Consider the following 20,761-nt stretch of genomic DNA (forward strand, 5'->3'; position numbering starts at 1 on the left):
TGATTTACAAACAGCCTGACCATTCTCATCACAACACCAGTTAAAGATGCTGCCCCCTACTGGCAACAAGGGGAAATAGGGCTCTTTTTTTCTTCTTGTGGAATAATAAGTCTGATTTATTTTCTGTTGCTAAATGTAACTTAAAATGGAGTAGTAATATAGTAACAAAGCACTTTTTCATATTCAAGTACAGGTAATATTTGGTACTTTTACTCAAGAACTATTCTCATTTTCTGGTGAGGAACTTTCACTCGACTGTGGTTTTCCACTGCTTCATACACAACTGTGTGTGTGTGTGTGTGTGTGTGTGTGTGTGTGTGTGTGTGTGTGCGTGTGTGTGTGCGTGTGTGTGTGCGCGTGTGTATGTGTGTGTGTGTGTGTGTGTGTGTGTGCGAGAGAGAGAGAGAGAGAGTAGTGAGTCCAGCCCCCACCTCCACCACCTTGTGCAGAGTTGTTGGGGTGGGACATGCAAATCCAGGCTGTCTGTCTGTCTGTCTGTCTGTCTGTCTGCGTGCCTGCCCCCTTCACAGGCAGCAGATCAGCCACTGCTTCTTACACACACACACACACACACAGTAAAGTCAGCAGGTCTCACACTAGCTCTCATGTGTGTGTGTGTGTGCATATGGAGCCGAAACTTTCCTAGAGACACACTCGTTCTCTTCCCTCCGTCTGTCCTGCTCCTCTCCTCTCTCACTCTCTCTTTCCCTCCCTCTCTCTCTCTCTCTCTCTCTCTCTCTCTCCCCCCCCCTCCTCCAGCACACCTTTGTGTTGTTTTCCTTGCCCCTCTTCCCTCTTCCCTCCCTCTGCAGCCTCACTAGTTCTCCCTCTGCTCTCTCCTCTCGCTCTCAGAGTGTGTTTTGGGAGCGAGGTGAAGACAGGATGCTGCTGCTGCTGCTGCTGATGCTACAGCTGTCTGGGCTCCATGTCACCTTCAGGGCCCACTGAGGAGGACAACGCTGCAGGTGTGACCTCAAGGATCCTACAACTGTTGCTCTCGACCCGCATTTCTTCATCAGCATCATCATCATCATCATCATCACGCGCAATTTAAGAGAGAAAAAAACACAATGAGGACCAAGTTGTGTGAACTGGCTGCACAGCTCTTTCTGTCAGCAGTGCTGCTCTGTGTGGTGGACAGTAAAGGAACCTTCTATGGAGGAGGTCACGTCAACCCTTTCTATGGAAGCAGATACAACCTGTTCAAGGCTGGACTCAACGCTCAGCATTCACCAAACAAGCCAATGACGCGCCACAAGTAAGTGCTCGTCCAGTGTTGTCAAGCCACTTTTCTAAGTATTTCCACGGTTTCATTCTAAGTGGAGGAACATTGGGATTTCTACAGAATAGGGTTAGGGCCACATGTGAATTTAAAAAAAGAAAAGTAGGATTTCTGCGATCAAATTCATAATTCATAGATTTAAGACAAAATTCGGACTTGAAAAAAGAAACTTTTGAGAAAAAGTCCCAGTCCTCCACCAGAGTGACTGTTGTCTCCAGTGCAGCACATAGTGAAAGTTTGTGTGATGTTTCAGTCACATGACTTCTAAATGTCGTCCCTAAATTCCTGTGTTGTTTGAAAAATTCACATATTCACATTTTGTGTAAAAACATCTCAAATGTGATATTTGAATTTTCGTGTTTTTCATTTTTACGCACAGATTGAAAATGTAATCAAAACAGTCTGATGGAAATCCAACTCATGTCACAGGAGCTCATGCACAGTTGATTTCCCGCCCAGTGCTGCAGGGTAAAAGTCTATGCATTCCAAATATGTGGAGCGCTTGCACGCTGGACCCACCTTCCACTGTATTTCCCCAGAGAAACACATGTCACTGGCGAGTAGTATGGAAATATGGTTTCAGTTAGGGTAACAGATCCCTGAATCGACTCTGTGTTTCTCTCTCTCACTCGCCATCAGCTTTCTCTGCGGTTCACACCTAAAACCATCTGTGGCTGCAGATAAACATTATACAGTAACAATGACAGCATGAAAACAAAAGGCGTCATCGTGGCCTGTGTGGTGCTCAGTTGATGACAAGGGTATTGATCCCTTGCAGCCGCTGACTCTGTGTGTGTGTGTGTGGTGACAGGGGGGCTCAGCGGGGCACAGAGGGGGCCGTTAAACTTCTCTTCATCTGGATTTCTGAGGCGATTGTTCATTGTTAAGAAACACTCTCTAGCTTGTTGTGGTGGTGTTTTACTGAGTCTGTATCAGTACAATACTCAGTCCTGCAGCTGGTTGATCGGACATCTGTGTCAGGTGTGTGTCAGGTGTGCGTCAGGTGTGTGTTAGGTGTGTGTCAGGTGTGTGTCAGGTGTGCGTCAGGTGTGTGTCAGGTGTGCGTCAGGTGTGTGTCAGGTGTGTGTCAGGTGTGCGTCAGGTGTGTGTCGGGTTTGTGTCAGGTGTGTGTCAGGTGTGTGTCAGGTGTGTGTCAGGTGTGCGTCAGGTGTGTGTCAGGTGTGTGTCAGGTGTGTGTCAGGTGTGTGTTAGGTGTGTGTCAGGTGTGCGTCAGGTGTGCGTCAGGTGTGCGTCAGGTGTGTGTCAGGTGTGTGTCAGGTGTGCGTCAGGTGTGTGTCGGGTGTGTGTTAGGTGTGTGTCAGGTGTGCGTCAGGTGTGTGTCGGGTGTGTGTCAGGTGTGCGCTCACTTGTGAAATGAATCATTCAAAAGCTCATTTTATATTGTGTTCTTGTTAAAGATGAGTATGATGTTCTAATGTATTTAAATCCAACTCAATGTTCAGATCCTCTTTGCTGATTGTTTCATTAAGGTTCCAGTACGCGGCTCGCTCTGTGCATGGAGCATCGTTTTGTAGAAACTGTATCTGTGGTCATTATGTTACATGTACAGTATAACATCTTCTCTCAGACCTGGGACTCAAACCTTTGAGGATTCGTCCTCTGTGTTCAGTCAGAGATGTCTGGACTGATATTGTGCCGACATGAACAGGAGAGGAATAACAACCGCACACTGTGCATGGAATTTAAAAGTCATGAAGGTGAAGCAGAGCCTTGTTGATCTACTTCACCTGGACAGAAAGAGCTGATGTTCGCCACTGTTCTCTTGAGCGACCTGCTGCAGAACACTGTTGACTGTCACCTCCAGCATCCTTCAGCCTGAATGCACTAACCGTGTTGACCTTTAACCCTGTCACCATCATGTATACATGCTTTATTTAACACTTTCAGAAACAAAAGGGAATGTTCTGCATGTTACGAGGCGCTCTGTGACTTCATTTGTGGCAGGAAACTGAAGATTGTGTTGCTTTGTCACTGATTCCATTTATAAAATCACATATTTTACTTCACAGCACACTGAAGTTGTTGATCCACTGCTGCAGCAGTGGATCAGCAGCTCTGGTTTCCACATCAGCTCAAAACAATGATTTTCTCTATGGACTTTGGTGTGGGAAAGTGAGCAGTTTACCAACTTCTGTTTTGACTTGGAAAATCCTTTTTAACAACAGATAAAATGGGGGACAGTCACCTGTATTTTACCTCAGATAACCCAATTAAAACAAACTTGAATTATCCCTTGAATTCTATTATAATGAATTATAAAGAGGTTTATTCACTGTCATTAATACAAGCTGGTGCACCAGTGGTGGTTAGCACAGTTGCCTCACAGCAAGAAGCTTCCATCAGGTTAGTCTGAGTGACATATTCCTCCTTTCTTTGTGGGGGTTACTACAGCAGTGTCGTGACCTTGACCGTGTCCGCTGCATCCATAAGATGTCAAATGTGAGCACACTGTAATCATCTCTAATGTAAACTATTCAAATGACATGTAGTCATAGTCTTTTGGAATCATTTATGGGTGGAGCATTAGAACATGGCGGGGAACACGTTCTGTTTCTTAACTCTTCTCTCCTGAGCTGGAGAAACATTTTCCTGGGTGAAAGCAGCCAAGTCTGCCAGGGATTTGATTTCACTCTGCAGACACGGACGTGATGTTAGCGACAGAATCTCCTCAGAAAAGGGAAACTGTCCTTCAGTCCTGAAGTTCTTCAGGTGGGCAGCTCATCTTCAGCTCATCTTCAGCTCATCTTCAGCTCATCTTCAGCTCATCTTCCTATTGATTCTATTACATTTCATAACTGATGCAGACTGACAGACGGTTAGTAAAGTGCTGGTTGCTGGTAGTTGGTGATGTTTCTGCACATGTGTGTGTGTGTGTGTGTGTGTGTGAGAGTCCAGTTCATGTTTATATAAGAGCTGCTGAACCACCGTGGACACATTGGGCCCCGGGGACGTGTCACTGTCAGACCACCAGATATATGAGCTCAGTTGTTGTCGGCCTCACTGGTCAGTGGAAATAGAGACTTAAAAATAACACATGCTGAGATGTGTGTGTGTGTGTGTGTATTTGTTTGTTTGTTTGTTTGTTTGTTTGATTTTACACGTGTAAATGCTCAGTTGACCAAGAACAACACTGTCACATGGACACACACAGTTTTTCTGCAGCTGCTGATGTTACAAAGACTTTTTTGTCTCCATGTTGAATTATTATCTCTGTCTTGGCAGCAAAGCGAGTGATTTGATTTCAGCGTCAGTCCTTTGGTTCAATACAACCTCCTGTTGCTGGACAGGAATCTATAGCCTGAAGTCAATGACGTCATTTTAATGCCAGGTGTGAACAATCTACACTTAGAGCTTTCCGCTTGTGATCCAATATCCCGGGACAGACGTTAAAACATGAGTAGGCAGAGCTGATTGTTGATTGATGACTTTCATCCACAGGTCGTTAAATATTAACGTTTTGGGAGTGCAGCCCTGTCCTGTGTCTGTCCGTGCTCATCTGCAGGGAGGGGCTCAGGACGGACCATCTGAGCCAATATGTCCATCTCTGAAAGGCACCGCCCATACTGACCTCTCTTGTAGGCTCCTTTTTTAAGGTTTCTTTGTCGTGTCGGCAGTTGTTACAGATTTGTATCCACACAGCAGAGCAGTGGCTTGCATTGTTGACTCACAGCCAAAAGGTCAACAGTTTGAATCCCTGTTCAACTAACGGTCTATTCTGTGGAGTTTGCATGTTCTCCGGGTTCTCTGGTTTCCTCCCACAGTCCAAAACATGCAGGTTAATTGGACACTTTAAATTGACCGTGGGCGTGAATCAGAGAGTGAATGGTGGTTCCTCTCTATATGTTTGGAGATCTGTCCATGGTGCACACTGCCTTTCGTCCTATGTCCTCATGTGGAGGATAAAGTGGTAAACAATGAGTGAGTGAGTGAGTGCTTTGTACTGCTTTGATCTGCTTTGATCTGCTTTGATGTTTTGATCTGTTTTGATCTGTTTTGATCTGCTTTGAGCTGCTCATTGAGACTTCCTGAGATTTAGCGTCTGCTTGATGTGATACTCACATGAACAATAGCAGTGAGTGCAGTGGCAGTACATTTAAAGCTGTGATGTGTAAACACACCAGTCTCTCAGTCAGGTCTGATAGTATTGCTTGACAGAGCCTGTTTTCAGATACAGGAAGCTGCATACACTATCCCTTCCGCTTGGCCAGTGGCCAAGCGGAAGGGAATTGGGCTTGTAACCGGAGGGTTGCCAGTATGAATGCCAGTTCAAGTCAAGTTCTGGGGTTCCTCTGACCAAGGCACCCGATCCCCATTGCTCACTGTTAATCGGACACTCTAAATTGGCCCCGGTGAACTCCTATTGCAGGTCCTAATCACAGATAGATGTGAGGATGGATCATCCACTGTGGTGAGAGAGGAAGAAGTCCAGATAAAAAACAACTGTGTTCAGGAAAACCAAACAGAAGCAGAGTAACATCATCAATAACAAAAGACAATCATTTTTCTGCCTTGTTTTTCTTAAAATGGCAAAATATTCACAGATTTCTGTGGTGTGCCCCCTGGTGGAAATGTCCGGTAATACACAGTGGACAGCAAGTATGTGCTGGTTAAATGACACTTGTTACATTGTGCATTGTTGCGTTACAGAGTTCATGACGTGTCTTTTGGTTGGTGTTTTTAAAACTCTATTACTATAACAAAAACATGTCGTCTACATCAATGAAGACCCCAGCAGATGTCTCATGTCATCACTGATCAGATTAGAGACATATGTGAGAACCCTGTGAAGACGTATGGGACACAGATCAAGGGAGAAAGGTCAGTAAGTTAACAGAGGTCAAAGGTTACGGGCTGTTGTTCTAAGTTTGTGTTGAGTGTCCAGTGCTGGACAAGAATGGAGCCAGTCTCCTGCCAAGGGTCACAGAGGCTGGGCAGTGAACTCCCAAGCTCCTGACCAACACCAAACATTTCTGTAATGCACCACTTTCACTGACACTGCACTACATTCTCTGAACCTGGACCCTGAAGTTTACAGAAAGAACTGTTCATGCTTGTTCCTGAGGATAAGGTACAGTGTTTCTGAGCGTCTATACAAGTCAAATAAAACAACCAGATTATATGAAATTATTATGATATAAATAGATGTTGTATATAGTGAATAGGAACCTGTAACAATGCTCATGTCTGTACCCACCAAACCTCAAAAAATGAATTGTTCAATACACAAATCACAAGCTGTTTCACACATACTGTACAAGCCACAGATTTTCAGTTCCACATGGAAACAACTTTGCATGCGGCCTCCCCTCATCAGGGTCTGTCCTTCCCCCTCCAACACATGATTACAAAACGTTCATTCCAAAAATGCTTTTGCTCGACTTTGGATTGAGTTGGATTAATTCAGCAAAATGACATGTAGGAACAACTGTAGGACGTTGCCACATTGTTACATTTCGAGAGCGTAAAACCACCACATACTGTGAATATTGTAGAATTGAATGTGACTTTGTTTGTGTTAAATGTTACACAGAGTTGCATTTTAATGGTTCAGATACTTTTGTAAGCCGCTTGCCCTCACACAGCAAAGAAAATCAGCATTTTTAGCTTGCAGTAGGGCTACTGATGTATTATTAGCTATGTTTGTGTTAGTCAGGTAAATCACAACAAAAGATTTCAAACACCAAAAGAACTAAATCAAATGTTGAAGTTTAAATTGGAGGCAACAGTGGATCAACAGCGCCTCTGTGTCATGATGTTTAATGTTCTCTATGGACTCAGAGTGACGGTTTCCAATCAGAAAAGGCTGTTTAAAAGTGAGATGAAGCAGTGAACACAATCTCAAGCAGTGACGATTGCTCCAGGACACAAAGGGAAGCTCAGCTTCCTCAAATATCTTCTATGTTGTTTTTATATTTCAAGAGTAAACGTGATCGTTAGAACACGATCAGAGTGTCACTCGTTTGTTCAGAATCACCTGTTTATCACAGACGATGGATCCTCTTATGGGATTTTCATGTTCCTGTAGCCTCCGCATTAAAACCACTTGAAGAATTGTTTTTTTTTCCTGACAGTCAGAACACAAGGACATAACTTGTTTTATTGAACACTAAGAGTTACATAAAAGTGAAGAAAGTAGTTTAATACATGGTTTTAATACAAATGGCACAGATGTTTCCAAAATGTGTCAAATGAGTCGCCGCCTGTCATTTCTGCATCACTTGATCAAACTTTGCAGAGATGATGTTCACAGGTGACCACAGGTGATCACAGGAGTGACTTTAGAGCTGATTCTCCATCATTCCAAAGACATATTCATCCTGAAATTGCTTCTTTTCTTTCTTTTTTGTGAGCCATCTTCATTTACTCTTCACCAGTAACACTTACACTGATATTTATTTACACATCTTAACTGATTTGCCCTTTACTATGACACCAAAACTATTCAAATAGACCTTGTGGTTGCAGAGATATACTCATTGCATTATGAGTGTGCGATTTTTGAGCAGAGACCTAAAAAATAGACTTAGGGCTTAAAGGGAACTACAATGTCATTTATATCAGCAGCAGCAGAGACTGTGATAAAAATAATATCAACTTTAATTATAGCATAATAATAATGGTGATGATATGTACGATAATAATAGCCTCCAAACTCGATCTGGATCCTGCAACCTGCAAGACGAGGACACAGAGAGAGAGAGGAAAGGAAGGAAAGACACAAACTAGGGAGAGAAAGAATAAGGTTAATGACATATGATGAAGTCATATTCATACCCTGAGTGTGAGAGAGTGAATGTGAGAGAGTGAATGTGCTTGCACCACAGGAATTCCTCCAGCAGTCCTGGTCTATAGGAGCATAACTAAGAGATGGTCCAGGTTTCCCTGAGAAGTCCTGTATGGATCTTGGAGGGAAGTCTGTCGACAAATAGCTGGTTGTTGTGTGTTATTTGCTCAGCGACATATAAACTGTAAATAAAAACACTATTATAACATTTCACTTTGACATAATTATCGTGTTTCCTTGTTCTAGTTGTTCATTTGCAAAATGTATGTAAGAATTGTTGGATAAATACCGGGGCCTGAAATGAGCCTCCCCTGTTTAAACATTAGTGAGTTGTATTCTATATACAAGCATCAGTTCAAAACTGTGTCCATTTAATGTTAAAATTCACTTGTTATGAAGGAAAGACAGAGATTGAAGTTGTTGTATTTTTATTAGCAATAAATAGATACACATTATAACCCAAGATCTAATTAAAAAAAAAGTTTATCATTTGTCATCTCTATAATGAGCTAAATAATCCCAACTGAAACCATGACCCGGTCACTGCAATACAAAGTGAACTGTGCTTGTTGAACTGTTGCACCCCTAACACCCATGTGATTGCACTGCGGTAACAAGGATTAGAGGCCAATAGGCAAAATGACGGCACTGTAATACGCTGCCTTGGAGCGACAGTAATCAGAGCTGGATTCAATCCGAATGTCACATTTTCTGTTAACCCTAATCAGTAGCCACCAGAGCAGGATTAATCAACACCACACCATGGGGCCTTCAAGACCTGCCAGTTGGCCAGAAATAGGACTCATTAAAAGCAAATATGTAAAGAGATGGACCCTGGAGGGGAGCTGTCAGCCTGTAGATCTGCTCTGCTCCAGTCATAAATCTATACGGGGCAACAGCAGAGGCCTGAGTTCAAACAGTCACAAGCCCTGAAGGTGAAAGTGCACTTCATGGGGAGGAGGGCGAGCCCTCCAGTGTCAGCCGCAGGCTTCAAGGATCATCGAAAGTGGAAGAAAAGAGACTTGGATGATTAAACTGAGATTTCTTATGTTTTTTTGCAGATTCTGCAGAAAAAACATGTAAAATAAGGGGATAAAAACAGGGGTAACAGGGAAACAACTCCATATGAGAATCTGAGATGGGAGATCTACATTTCCCCTGGGAGACGGTGAAGATATTAAGAAATAATAATATTAATATAATACTAGAATTATTTACAGTGGGAGCAGACGATCAGCCAAAACATGACACGGTCCAACGACACAAAAAAGACAATATTGTGGTGTTATGGTAGGAGGCATGATATGAGGAGAAGGAGAAGTGATGGTTGTTTTGTTATTGATGAGGAGTTTAATACACTCAAGTGTCAGTTGGGGTTGGGTGGTTCACTGAGGGTGTGGATGAACTTTACACTTTTATTATCACTTTTTGAGATCATGGGTGTTTTCGTCCTGTTTTTCTGCACACAAAGAAAAAGTGTGGAAGTAAATATGAATTATCATATAGTCATATTATCATTTATCATGCTTATTTTAAAGCTATAAATACAAAGCAATTTATACACTTATTCAAACACACTTATTGGTAGTATATTCAGTCTCTGCTAATAAACCTTCATAAGTCTTATATTAATTTGAAATAGCATGCTACAGCTCAACTGAATAGCATATTAAAATATCAAAGGACCTTAAAAGTGAGAATTGTGTTCATGTTAATGTCGTTCATGTTAGGATTTGTACCGCACTCACCCTCTCATTTGAGTTTCACCTTCATGTTCTACACAAACCCTAAAGGTGGTGTCCTTTTATCCTCTGAAGGATGTAGTCCCAGATTTAGGACCCAGCAACAGCCCCGCCCCCATGTTACCAACAAGCAATAAAGCAAACATCAGAAAGTATTTATATTTTTAACAGCAGTCTCCTTGTGTGACATTGTTTAAAATACAACGTGTGAAAATAGCTTAGAGCAGGCGCCAAGCCCCGCCCCCTCCTCCGCCTCATAATCCTCGTATCTTAGGTTGTATAAACTGCATGGAGGCAAGTGACCTATTCTGAATTGTTCCTGCCATGTGGCACAACTGTCAGAACTGTCACATCAGTGATGTGATAATAAATGTTTCCTCATCAGTGCAGCGTCTCCTTAAAAACTGGTCTACAGTCACATGACTCACTTTCAACTGCGTCATGTGACTGAGTTTTCGTGCCTTGTAAGACTCACTCTAACTTTCACTGACAGTACATTTCCTTGTGCTGACCATGCCACAGGTCAGGGGTCACAGGTCATCTCCATGTTATATTTGGGCTGATAATCCCAAACATGTTTGTCTGTGGTTTCCTTTGTTTGCCCACTTCAAACCCACTTAGTACCCTTTCAGACTACTAAATGGGTTCTAATGATGTAGGCCCCACATAGTTTTGGATTCAGTAACATGGGCCCCACATGGGAAGCCCATCATCCCCCCACTTCAAGCCCATGCCCTCTTAGTACCCATTTAGAATCTATGTATAATCTGGAAAGGGTTCTAAGTGGGCCTGGGCTTGATGTGAGCAAAGACAGGTCACCATGGAAACCACGGACAAACCAGAGTTGGACCCATATTGTCAGCCCCAATATAATCCTTATGGGGCCCACATGGACATGCTGGCTGGGCAGGTTGTTTTTTTGTTTTGTTTTTTAAATCTGATTAAGGTAACATATGTGAATTGGGCATCAAGACCAGCATGTAGATGCAGCCTTAGATCCTGGATCAAGACTTGCTTCCCCTCACACGTGCTCCCACACAAGCAGCCTAAACAAAGTTCTCACCTACCCTGCAGCTGCGCTCTCAGCCTGAGACAATAACAAACACTTTTCTCTCACATGTGAGTTCATGTTTCTGGTGATAAAGCTCTCTGTGGGCATGAGCTCCACTCTGCAATAATCTGGGGGATTTATCTCTGCAGTGTCAGCTTTGATTCTCACAGAGCCAGAACCGTCTCTGACTGCAGGACACTGAGGAGAAAATGACATTGACAGACAGGCTCAGAGTAGACAGACAGGCTCAGAGTAGACGTTTCTCTGATGCACATCTGGATTCCTGCACCATTTCCCGGCGTCGTGTGCGACAGACTGAAGGTCAGCGCCCGCCCCCCGCCCCCCTGCGCCACGCCTGCACCTGACAAACAAACCGGTGAACATGATCATTTCCCGGTGTGGAACATGAGAGGCATCACAGTCGTAGCGTCTGCGTCTGCTCTCCATCATCTGTCCGTAGAAGCTTTCTATCAACTCACACATACATTAAATCAATTCATAAAGCTTCTCGTTGCACTCAATAAATCTCCCTTATATGAGGAGGAAACCCATAAAAACTATTAAGATTTGACAATCTTATACTTACAGCCCTCACTGCAGTGCTGCAGGACAGTGGGGTTGTGTGAGGTACTCTGACTGTCTTTAAACGACTCTGGTGTTTGACCAGAGACGCAGGAGATGTGATGATTTTCAACATTTTACAACATGTGAACATAACAGATAACATTATTATTATTTAATGAGGGGATGTATGGAGGAGAATGCTAAAGGTAGCAACATACAGCCGAATAGAGGGTTTTCAGTCGTGACTCACTGACTCACATGTTTGTGCAAAGGTGGGAAAAAGGAAAAAGAAAAGAAAAACATGGCAGAAATGATGATTCAGCACCATTTGTTATCATAGTAAGTATCGTCGTGGAGTAAAACATGAAAAACATTCCTTCAGTAAATTGAAGTGCTTTAAGAGCTCCTGTAATAACCACATCAGTTCAGGTCTTAAGCACCACTTCGTTAACAACACACGACCTGGTTCATATGAAAGGAGTGCTGTCATTCTGGCTCTTACCATAGAACCTGGTGCAGAGGTGCACCAGGTTCTCACAGTGCTGTTTGTCAGCCCTCTGAGCATGTAGGCCCCGCTCTGCTCCCGTGTCCCTCCCTGCTCCTCCAAACACTCCTATTTGTTCTGAGACAGCTGTGGAGGAACGTTAAGCGCTGCATGTGTTGCTAAACGCTCCCCGCTGAATGTAAGAAATGCTTCACATGTGAGCCCAAAGAGCCCAGATCATCGTTTCCTGTGTTGTGCAGGGGCCAGGGGAACATTTAGCAGTTGCTATAGCTGCACTGGCAATGAGGCGCGAGGAGAGAGAGAGGAAGGTCCAGCTCCAGCATGATGCAACAACTGTTCACAGTAGTTATGGAGAACTTACTGTGGACACATCTGAAAACATTCTCACACTTTGTTTTCCTCTTAGAATTTAAAGGTTTTTTAAAGAAAAAGGTGAATGAATCTATCTATCGATCTATCTATCGATCTATCGATCTATCCATCTATCTAACTTTAAAGTTGTGTAATCTTGTGTATAACTTGATTACACATCATGTCATAAATGAATGGGTGACTGTTGTGTTTTCACGTATTCGTCACGTGACTCATTGAAATGTCTAATGTTGTCATATCAACAGAAACCACTGTGCCTACGTGGTCCAGAGGAACATCACGTGCGTCATGCAGGACGGCGTGTCCACCTTCGTGAAGGCCGAGTACACCACCAAGTGCATCTGGGGTCAGAAGTGTCCAGTTGTTGTGTAAGTCACGACAAAGTCACACAAATACAGTAGTTCCTCACTTTCAGCACATGGTAGAATATTCTACATACACATGCTGCCCTCTAGTGTTCTCTTAATGTACTCTTCAACTGTCTTTGAGATCAGATGTTGATAATATTAATAATGAGTTATCATAACACAACTGTGAACTGTGTCTGTAACCTTTATTTATGACACTTGTTCTCAGTCCTTTTGGTGCATTTCTTGAATCCTGAATATTTACAAAACAGCACAAACAGCGCCACACGGTGGATTAGCTGTAAAACAGCATGACTTACACAGAGCGTGAGGTTATTTCTCAGATGAATGTGTGATCAGTTGCACTGTAAGTGTGTGAGTGATATTTAGCCTCTGAGTTTGTATTTATAAGACTTTTCTAACCCAATCAAAGCTGCTTGACACCACATTCACTCATTCACTCATTCACTCACACAGCACATGTTCTATCACTCATCGTTCACACTCATTCACACACTTGCCCATCGACATGTCGACTAGCGGAGCCAGGAATCAAACCCACAACCCTCAAGTTGAAAGACGACTTGCTCTTCCACTGAGCTACCGTCACCCACCACAGCCCATCCTTGACATTAACTAAAGACTTAGTTAGTGATTAGCTAAAGATTAGTTACTTTCATGTGTATGTTATTATAAACGCAGCAAAGTCACATCCAGTCAAACATAAAGAGCTCAGTAAACATGTTAATTAGCACTTAGTTAGTATATTTATGCAGGTTAATTACAAGTGTATGTTGTTTCATTTGGTTTTAATACAATTGCAATTGTTAAAAAGACAGAGCTCTGTTGTTGCATTACAGAAACTAAAAATAGACCAAGAGAGTTTATAGCACTGTTGTAATGCAGTTTAATTGCATATGTAACTATGGTGCAATTAACATCCTCCTCTCTATTCCAGTACAGCATAGTACAGTAAAGATAGATATACTTGACAGATTACAAACATTTAACATAAAATTTCACTTTAACATTTTTAATATGTTCTAATTTAAGAGAAGAAAAGCTTTGGTTTTTTGTAATGTGAGGTTCAGGGTCAGGCTTAGATTCAAGATTCAAGATTCAAGATTCAAGATTCTTTATTGTCATTCCAACACACATTAGAACATGAGGTTCAAACGAAATTCCAGTCTCTCCAGAACCCGGTCAGCCCAAACAATAAAAAAAGAACAGCTTAAACTTAAAATATAAATTGAAGAATTTAAATTTAAAATTAAAAAATTAAAACCTCTGAAAGTAAGGTGCTGTGTGATTATAAGAATTAAAGAATAGAATAATAACATTTCAATTTAAAATTTAAAGGTAGTGTATATAAAATAAATTTGGGCAAAAAATGTACAGTGCAAACTGTCATGTTGAGAGGGAGAGTGATGTGGACATAGGGGCAAGATTATTTTCAGTCGGGGGGGGGGGACATTGTTGAGATGGAGGACATCTTGTGCCGTCCAATGACTGATGTCCTGTGGACAGTGTCCAACAGCAGCTATAGGCTATAATAGAATATATAGAATATGTCCCTGTTCAAATAAAGATACATATAAGTAGGTAAATGTGTACATGTGGCCCCATAATGTGGAAATTAAGGTTACATTAAATTACATTAAAGGTTTCTTCAAATAAAATACTTGACTGTATGTATGTGTGTGTGTGACAGGAACAGAGATTGAGTTTATACAAGATAACTGTAATCTCCTCATAATCCCATAGAGAAAAAGTCCATCCCATTATTTGTGCTCAGTGCTGCAACATCATGTACCTTTGTCTTCTACTCGTGTTTCCTTCAGGTACAGAACGTTCTACAAGCCAAAGTACAAGGTGGGTTTCAAGACCGTGACTGAGCTGGAGTGGAGGTGTTGTCCCGGTTACTCTGGAGACCAGTGCTTTGAAGGACCCACGTCGTCACCCGACGTCAGTGATGCTGCACTGCCACATCGTCCAGGGATAAAGGGCTTCCCTTACGGTCCCAGACCTCCTGTAGACCAGAAGCCTGGAGGAGGCCAGCTGGAGCCGGGCAAACCTGTGCCCAGTCTGCCTGACCACCGACCAGGACCCACGGGACAAATTCCTGCCGGAGGTGGAAAAACAAACTACGGTAAAAAAAAAAGAGAGAGATTTGTTTTAAGCAATAAAGGGATAGTTCAGGTCTTTTGATGCGTAGTTGTATGAAATACAGAGCTGAAAACATGGCTGTGAGAAGACACACAAGAAAAGTGTAAAAATGTTATAATCTGATGTTTAGACTGACATTTCAAACCTGAAGCTGGAGTTTGTTGCTTTGTAAGCCGCTCACACAACAGTGAGTTCTTTACATCAGTGACACAAAGACCAGCAGCTCCCGTGTCCTCAACAGCTAAACACCATTTTCATCAATGGACTTTGGTGTGGGAGAGTGGGTGGTTTGCAGGTTTCCGTTTCTAATGTTGAGATGAAACAGCAAATATAATCTGAAAGATACCACAGACTAAAGCTGCTGTAGATTAAGTGAAGTGAGTCTTTTGTTATGTGGTTTAAATCAGTTATTTTCTCATGTTTAATGTGAGAGTGAATATGTGAGCGTCATGCTTTTCACCAGCACCTGAGGTTTGGCAGCAGGTCATGTGGTGTGTGTGTGTGTGTGTGTGTGTGTGTGTGCGCGCTCGCTGCCTCTGATTGGCTTGCGCTGACATGTGTTCCTTGACTTAACCAAGTGTCACAGTCACGTCATAAAAAAATATCCTTAAACGGATTGAAAAAATGTTAAGTTTTAGGAAAGCTAATCTTGCTTTGTTATAATACAACGAGACAAAACTGAGAACTTCTGTCATGTTCACTTCAAATGTGTCTTCCTGTACTTGATTAAAGTGACTTTAAGAATTGAAACCTCAGATGTTCTTATATCTGCACACACAGTAATCTGTGATAGTGACACATCTGTTCTACAAACACACACACAGGAGCAGGAACTCTGGGATTTCATGAAAACCATTGTTTCTGCATCTTAAAGGAAGCTGTAATATCTTTTATTCCATTTCTACGTGCCAAGATCTTTTTGTTGTCGGGCTAAAGACGAGGAAAACTTCATTTTACTTTCTTTAAAAAGTATTTTGCAGTGCCGCTCTTTACGTTTCCCTTTTAAGAAATCTTTCCTCGTTGGAAACACAGGAAACAAATTTGGGATCTCTGGAGTGAGTGGCGAGCGTTTGGACCGTATGGAGGAGGACCTGCGTCGCCTCACTCTGGGCCTGGACACTCTCACTGGGGCGGTGGCCGGCCTTGAGGTGAGACTGCGAACATCCCTGCGAGAGGACACCAACAAACTCCTGGTGTCTCTGCTGCCCGGTGGTCCTCGTGTGCCGGACTCTGTGGTGGGATTTGGAGTGATCCCAGATGATTCGGAAGGAGTGGATGGAGGCGATAGCTTCCCTGGATTTGGAGATTTAGCAGGGAGGGTGACAGAAGTGAGGGATGAGCTGCGAGCCAAGGCTCACATCTTAGAGGAGATTCAGGTAAACACACCTCACTTTTATCCTGCGTCCTTAATAAATGCTGTTTCTTAATAACCTTTCATGTGTGTCTTCAGGGAATGGTCCTTGGTCACGATGGCCAGCTGAAGAGCCTGCTGGAGGGTGCTAGAGGCAGGCCAATCCCTGGCCACGGTTCTACCGCTTTTATTGAAGAGATCCTGAACACCAAGTTGGCGGACATGCGGGCTGAGATCCTGGACGGCTTTGAGAACCGTCTAACCAATCTAGAGAACATCTGCGACAAGAGGATTGGTGAGGTGCAGAAGCAGTGTCACCAGGAGCACATGAACGGCCAGGAGCAGATGCAGCAGACTCTGGATGGAAGAGAGACCGGGCTCAGGGAGGAACTGGGCTCCATTCAGGCTCAGATCCAGGGCCTGACTCTGACTGAGAGCTGCTGTGGACAGGTAGGACGTGATAAGACACACACACACACACTTACAGGGACTGTTCAGTACGTGTGTTACGTACAGGTGACTGCACTCACAAGAGTTCATCTAAACAACACAAAATAACACAGATATAGTGACTGATGGAACTCCTGTATGTTGTGCTGTCGTCAGTGAACCTTGGTGCAGGGAGTGAGTGCTTTACAAGGTGATACAAACCATCTGCTTGTCGCTCTTTATTTACTTTATCTCCATACGTTCCACATATTGAAGTACAGAAGGTTTTTAATGTGTGTAATGTTTCATATGATTTTTATACCCCCCGTCTCTATTGAAAAACTATATCTGAACATTTCCAGCCTGTGTATTGCATTCTACATTATTTGTGCTATTTGAACATGAACCAGATCAGTGAATGTGTGTTATTGCTTAAAGACTATAGACTATAATAAAGGCTTGATGTTGATGTTTGCAGGTGAGCAGCCTGTCTCAGCGTGTTCTGCTGCTGGAGGAGTCTGTAAAAGGTTTGACAGAATCTCAGAGACAGCTGCAGACTGCCCTCACTGACCAGACCTTCCATGTGGAGACGCTGATTGAAACCCGGCTGGTGGACATAGAGGGCCGCCTCAACACCACAGAGGGTGGAGCTGATTTAGGGCTCCCTGGAGGTCTCACTGGCTTTAAGACCTTGCTGGAGGACAAGCTGAAGACCCTGGAGGAGAAGGTGTTTGTAGCTGTGGAGGAGCTGAGCAACGCCACAGCTCCTGCTCTCCTGGAGGGTCAGGTGGTCCCGGCACTGGAGACGGAGATCGAGTCGGTGAGGAGGAGGGTGGAGGGAGACCTGGATGGTATTCAGAAGCAATTAACAGACCTGGAGCTCCTCTGCACCTCCTCCTGCTCACCCTCCACCCCGCCAGCAGGGGGTATCAGCATCACTGAAGTGGAGGAGGAGTGTGAGGGGATGGAGAAGAAGATGACAGGTCGTCTGGACACACATTCTAAACAGCTGGACCGACTAAACAACACCCTGCAGAACCTGCTCTTCAGGATCGCACAGGAGGACACGGAGGGCGTTGTCCAGGGGGAGATCACCCTGCTGAAGGTCAACATCAACTCCGTGAACCGCACTCTGAAGGGTCTCAAGGACTCCATCAGCTACATTGCAGGGGAGGTGGGCCATGCCAATTCCACTTGGGAGCAGAGAGAGCACCAGCTCGTCAACCAGGTGCAGGGAATCACCAGACTCGTGGGTCACCAAGCCTCGCTCCTGGGGGCCGGAGACAGGAGGCTGGCCCAGCTGAAGGGAGAACTGGTGACTCTGAAGAGGCAGCTGTCGGGGGAGCTGCGAGGCTGCAGGAGCACAGCGATAGACGTGCAGAGGGAGGTGAAGGACTTTGACAGCAGGGTGAGTCAGGTGGAGGGGCAGTGCAGCGGCCTGGGGGAGCTGGCAGAGCAGCTGGAGAAGATCAGGGCCGAGCTGGAGAGACACTCAGACTCATACCTGGCCGAGGTGAACGGCACCCTGGTGGACCACTCAGAACAGCTAGCTGAGCTGAAAGGAGAGGTCAAAGACTGTGCGGCCAAGGAAGCAGCAAACCAAAAAGGAGACCAGTAGCATCTGAGCTACAGATTTTACTTTGTTTTTCTTTGTTGTTGTTTTTTTAAAGAGGGACACTTAAAATTATAGTACACATTTTTTGAAATGTGGTTGTATGAGACACAGAAAAACAGATTTGAACTTAACAAAAGGCTGTAAAATAACATGTTTTCTCACCATGAAAATGAAGTTTGTCCACCACTCACACTGAACTCCAGAGATTTGAATCTGAAAGTAGGATTTTAAACGCAAAGTCACAAAATAACACATTTGAATGTATTAATGGAGACGGCAGTGGATCAGCGACCTAACCCTCGCACAGCAACACAAAACAGAAGGCTGTCTTATAATAACACGAGGCAGCTTAATGTAGAGCAGACTTGAGCCGGCGTGCATTAATAGGTGATTTTCCAGTAGGGAAACAGTAGCTTTAGTTCATTTTACCCTAAAACTCGTCCATTTTTGCTAATTCAACTCTTGTCTTAGCTGAAACGGCAGCAATCTGTGCTACTTTTCCACTTGTCTTCACTGTAAAAGTGATTGAGCTACTTTGAGTGTCACACTGGTTCCCAGCACTTGCAGAGCTGCCTGTGTGTCAGTGTCTCATACAGCCACACTTTACACAAGTAAACTATGTATTTTCTGCGTGCCTCTCCTTAGACTCTAGTGACTTCCTCTGGTTGTCTCTTCTCTTTTTTTAATCCCATCTGCACAGATGCAAATTAACGCTCGGCACTCCGCTGCCTCCAGATGTTCTGGCAGTTTGGTTTATTGAAGTGAGGAGACGCAGAGGCAGAATCATGGTTGTATAGCTGGGCAATATTTCCCCTTGAGACTTTATTCTATAGGGCATTTGTTTGATTTTTCTTTTATGATTGTTTTCTTTTCATAGTTGACCTTTTTTTTAACTTATATGAAGTGAGTGCATTGTCATGATGTAGTAGAGAAATGATAACAAAAGGAAGTGAGTGATATGGGACTGATTCGCTGCTACGGGTTCTACTGACCAGCACACTCAACATCCTCTGCATGTGTGGACTCTTCTCTGGTCTTTTTTAAACAATACTGTACGTCAACTTGGTGCTATTTACTTTTTTTTTTTTTTTTTGGTAAACTCATTTTACACCAGTTTTAAAATGTATTCTTCTTGTTTGTTTTCATTGTTCCAACTTTCAGAGAAGTTCCACAGTTCTCCATCAGGGGGCAGTGTCAACACATCACACATCACATGACAGGAGGAGAGAAAAAGGAAGAAAGACAGAAAATGTAAAACACATGAGGGCTGTGCTCAGAATGATAGTGGGGTTTTTTACACAAATATTTTTTCAGTTTCCATTATGTTCTGTCTAAATCAATACAAATCTATTTATCCGTGTAAATGACTGTATGCAGCAGCTTCAGGCTGTGAACGTAACAGTGTATTTATTGTAAAATCCCACATGATGTAAAAAATGTCCTCTTTTTTGAGTGCCAACAAATACACAACGTACATGGAAAATGTTCTGGAGCTAAAACAAGTGTTATCACATATCAACATAAACATTACATTTACATTCAAGTCAGAAAAAACACAACCTTAAATGTCTTCTTCATTTAAATGTGTCCTCAAAGAACATATATGTGTATTTTATTTAACCAGGAATAAAACACATTACAACCAATAAAATAGCACAGCATAAATAATACAATATACATACAAATCTACTAAATGTTAAATGTGTCCAGTGAGACCAGATCCTTCCTTTTAAAAGGAAAGAGGGAGCTGCATATGTCTGCTCCTCCCTTAATGTGAGAGAAAGAGTCTATTTATACCTCAGAGCTCCCTCTAGTGGTGGTTCTGGAGCCGACACTCTGTGTAAAGTCAGTTCTTTCAGTGAAGGAAAACCTTAGAAATAAAACAAACATGTTTCCTCTTCAAACTGCTGCCTTGTTTGGTAACTTTATGTCACTTTAATACATTTGAAGAACACAGGTCACAAAATAACTCGTTTGAACACAGATACACTACACGTGTTTGTCACTTTACATTAAGGGTCACGAGGAGCCTTAATAAAGGGAAATAATGCTAATAAATGCTTAGGTGTAGTTAAGTAAGGCTTATACGTCTATAAATGTTTTACACTTTACAATAAGTGTCACAAGGAGCATTAATAAAGGTAGAGTGCTGCTATAATTAGATTATAAAATGATTATGTTGTGCTATTGTACACAAATGTCACTTAAGGGAAACAAATGTTCAACTTTACAGACAGAAACATTGAATAAATGTTAACTAAAGACAAGACATTTACTTAAAGCTATTAATGAGAATAAATACTGAGTTAAAACATGGATTAGCTGTTTAGTAAATGTGTGTAAAAGGATGAAGTCTGTGTGCAGCAGCTTCATCTCTCACAGATTCAGTGGCTGTCAAACCGTAATGAGTACCAGAGAAGTCATCGTGTCAAATATACTGCGCAGCATGTTTTAGCTGCAGGAATCTGAGGTGTGACTGCGGAGAGTCGGCATTCTTTTCTTCTCTTCTTCACTTTTGTTCAAAACGACTGA

The 20,761-nt window shown here is 43.0% G+C and overlaps 1 protein-coding gene across 1 annotated transcript; it reads left to right on the top strand.

The window, feature by feature from the left end:
- The first annotated feature begins 616 nt into the window (after nt 1-616).
- Nucleotides 617-20,540, top strand: LOC131468979 (EMILIN-3). Its single transcript, XM_058643729.1, has 6 exons — nt 617-1,258; nt 12,567-12,689; nt 14,510-14,817; nt 15,867-16,210; nt 16,285-16,635; nt 17,093-20,540. The coding sequence occupies exons 1-6, from the start codon at nt 1,071-1,073 to the stop codon at nt 18,230-18,232; spliced, it is 2,454 nt and encodes an 817-aa protein (XP_058499712.1). The 5' UTR covers nt 617-1,070; the 3' UTR covers nt 18,233-20,540.
- The last annotated feature ends 221 nt before the right edge of the window (nt 20,541-20,761 follow it).

Source organism: Solea solea, chromosome 11, assembly GCF_958295425.1.
Source record: "Solea solea chromosome 11, fSolSol10.1, whole genome shotgun sequence".
Classification (NCBI taxonomy): domain Eukaryota; kingdom Metazoa; phylum Chordata; class Actinopteri; order Pleuronectiformes; family Soleidae; genus Solea; species Solea solea.

Bases quoted from the DNA above. Each gene is read 5' to 3' on its own strand.
- LOC131468979 (XM_058643729.1), top strand. From the start codon at position 1,071: ATGAGGACCAAGTTGTGTGAACTGGCTGCACAGCTCTTTCTGTCAGCA. The intron at 12,690-14,509 runs GTAAGTCACGAC...TGTTTCCTTCAG, and splicing joins CAGAAGTGTCCAGTTGTTGT to GTACAGAACGTTCTACAAGC. The intron at 16,636-17,092 runs GTAGGACGTGAT...TGATGTTTGCAG, and splicing joins CTGAGAGCTGCTGTGGACAG to GTGAGCAGCCTGTCTCAGCG.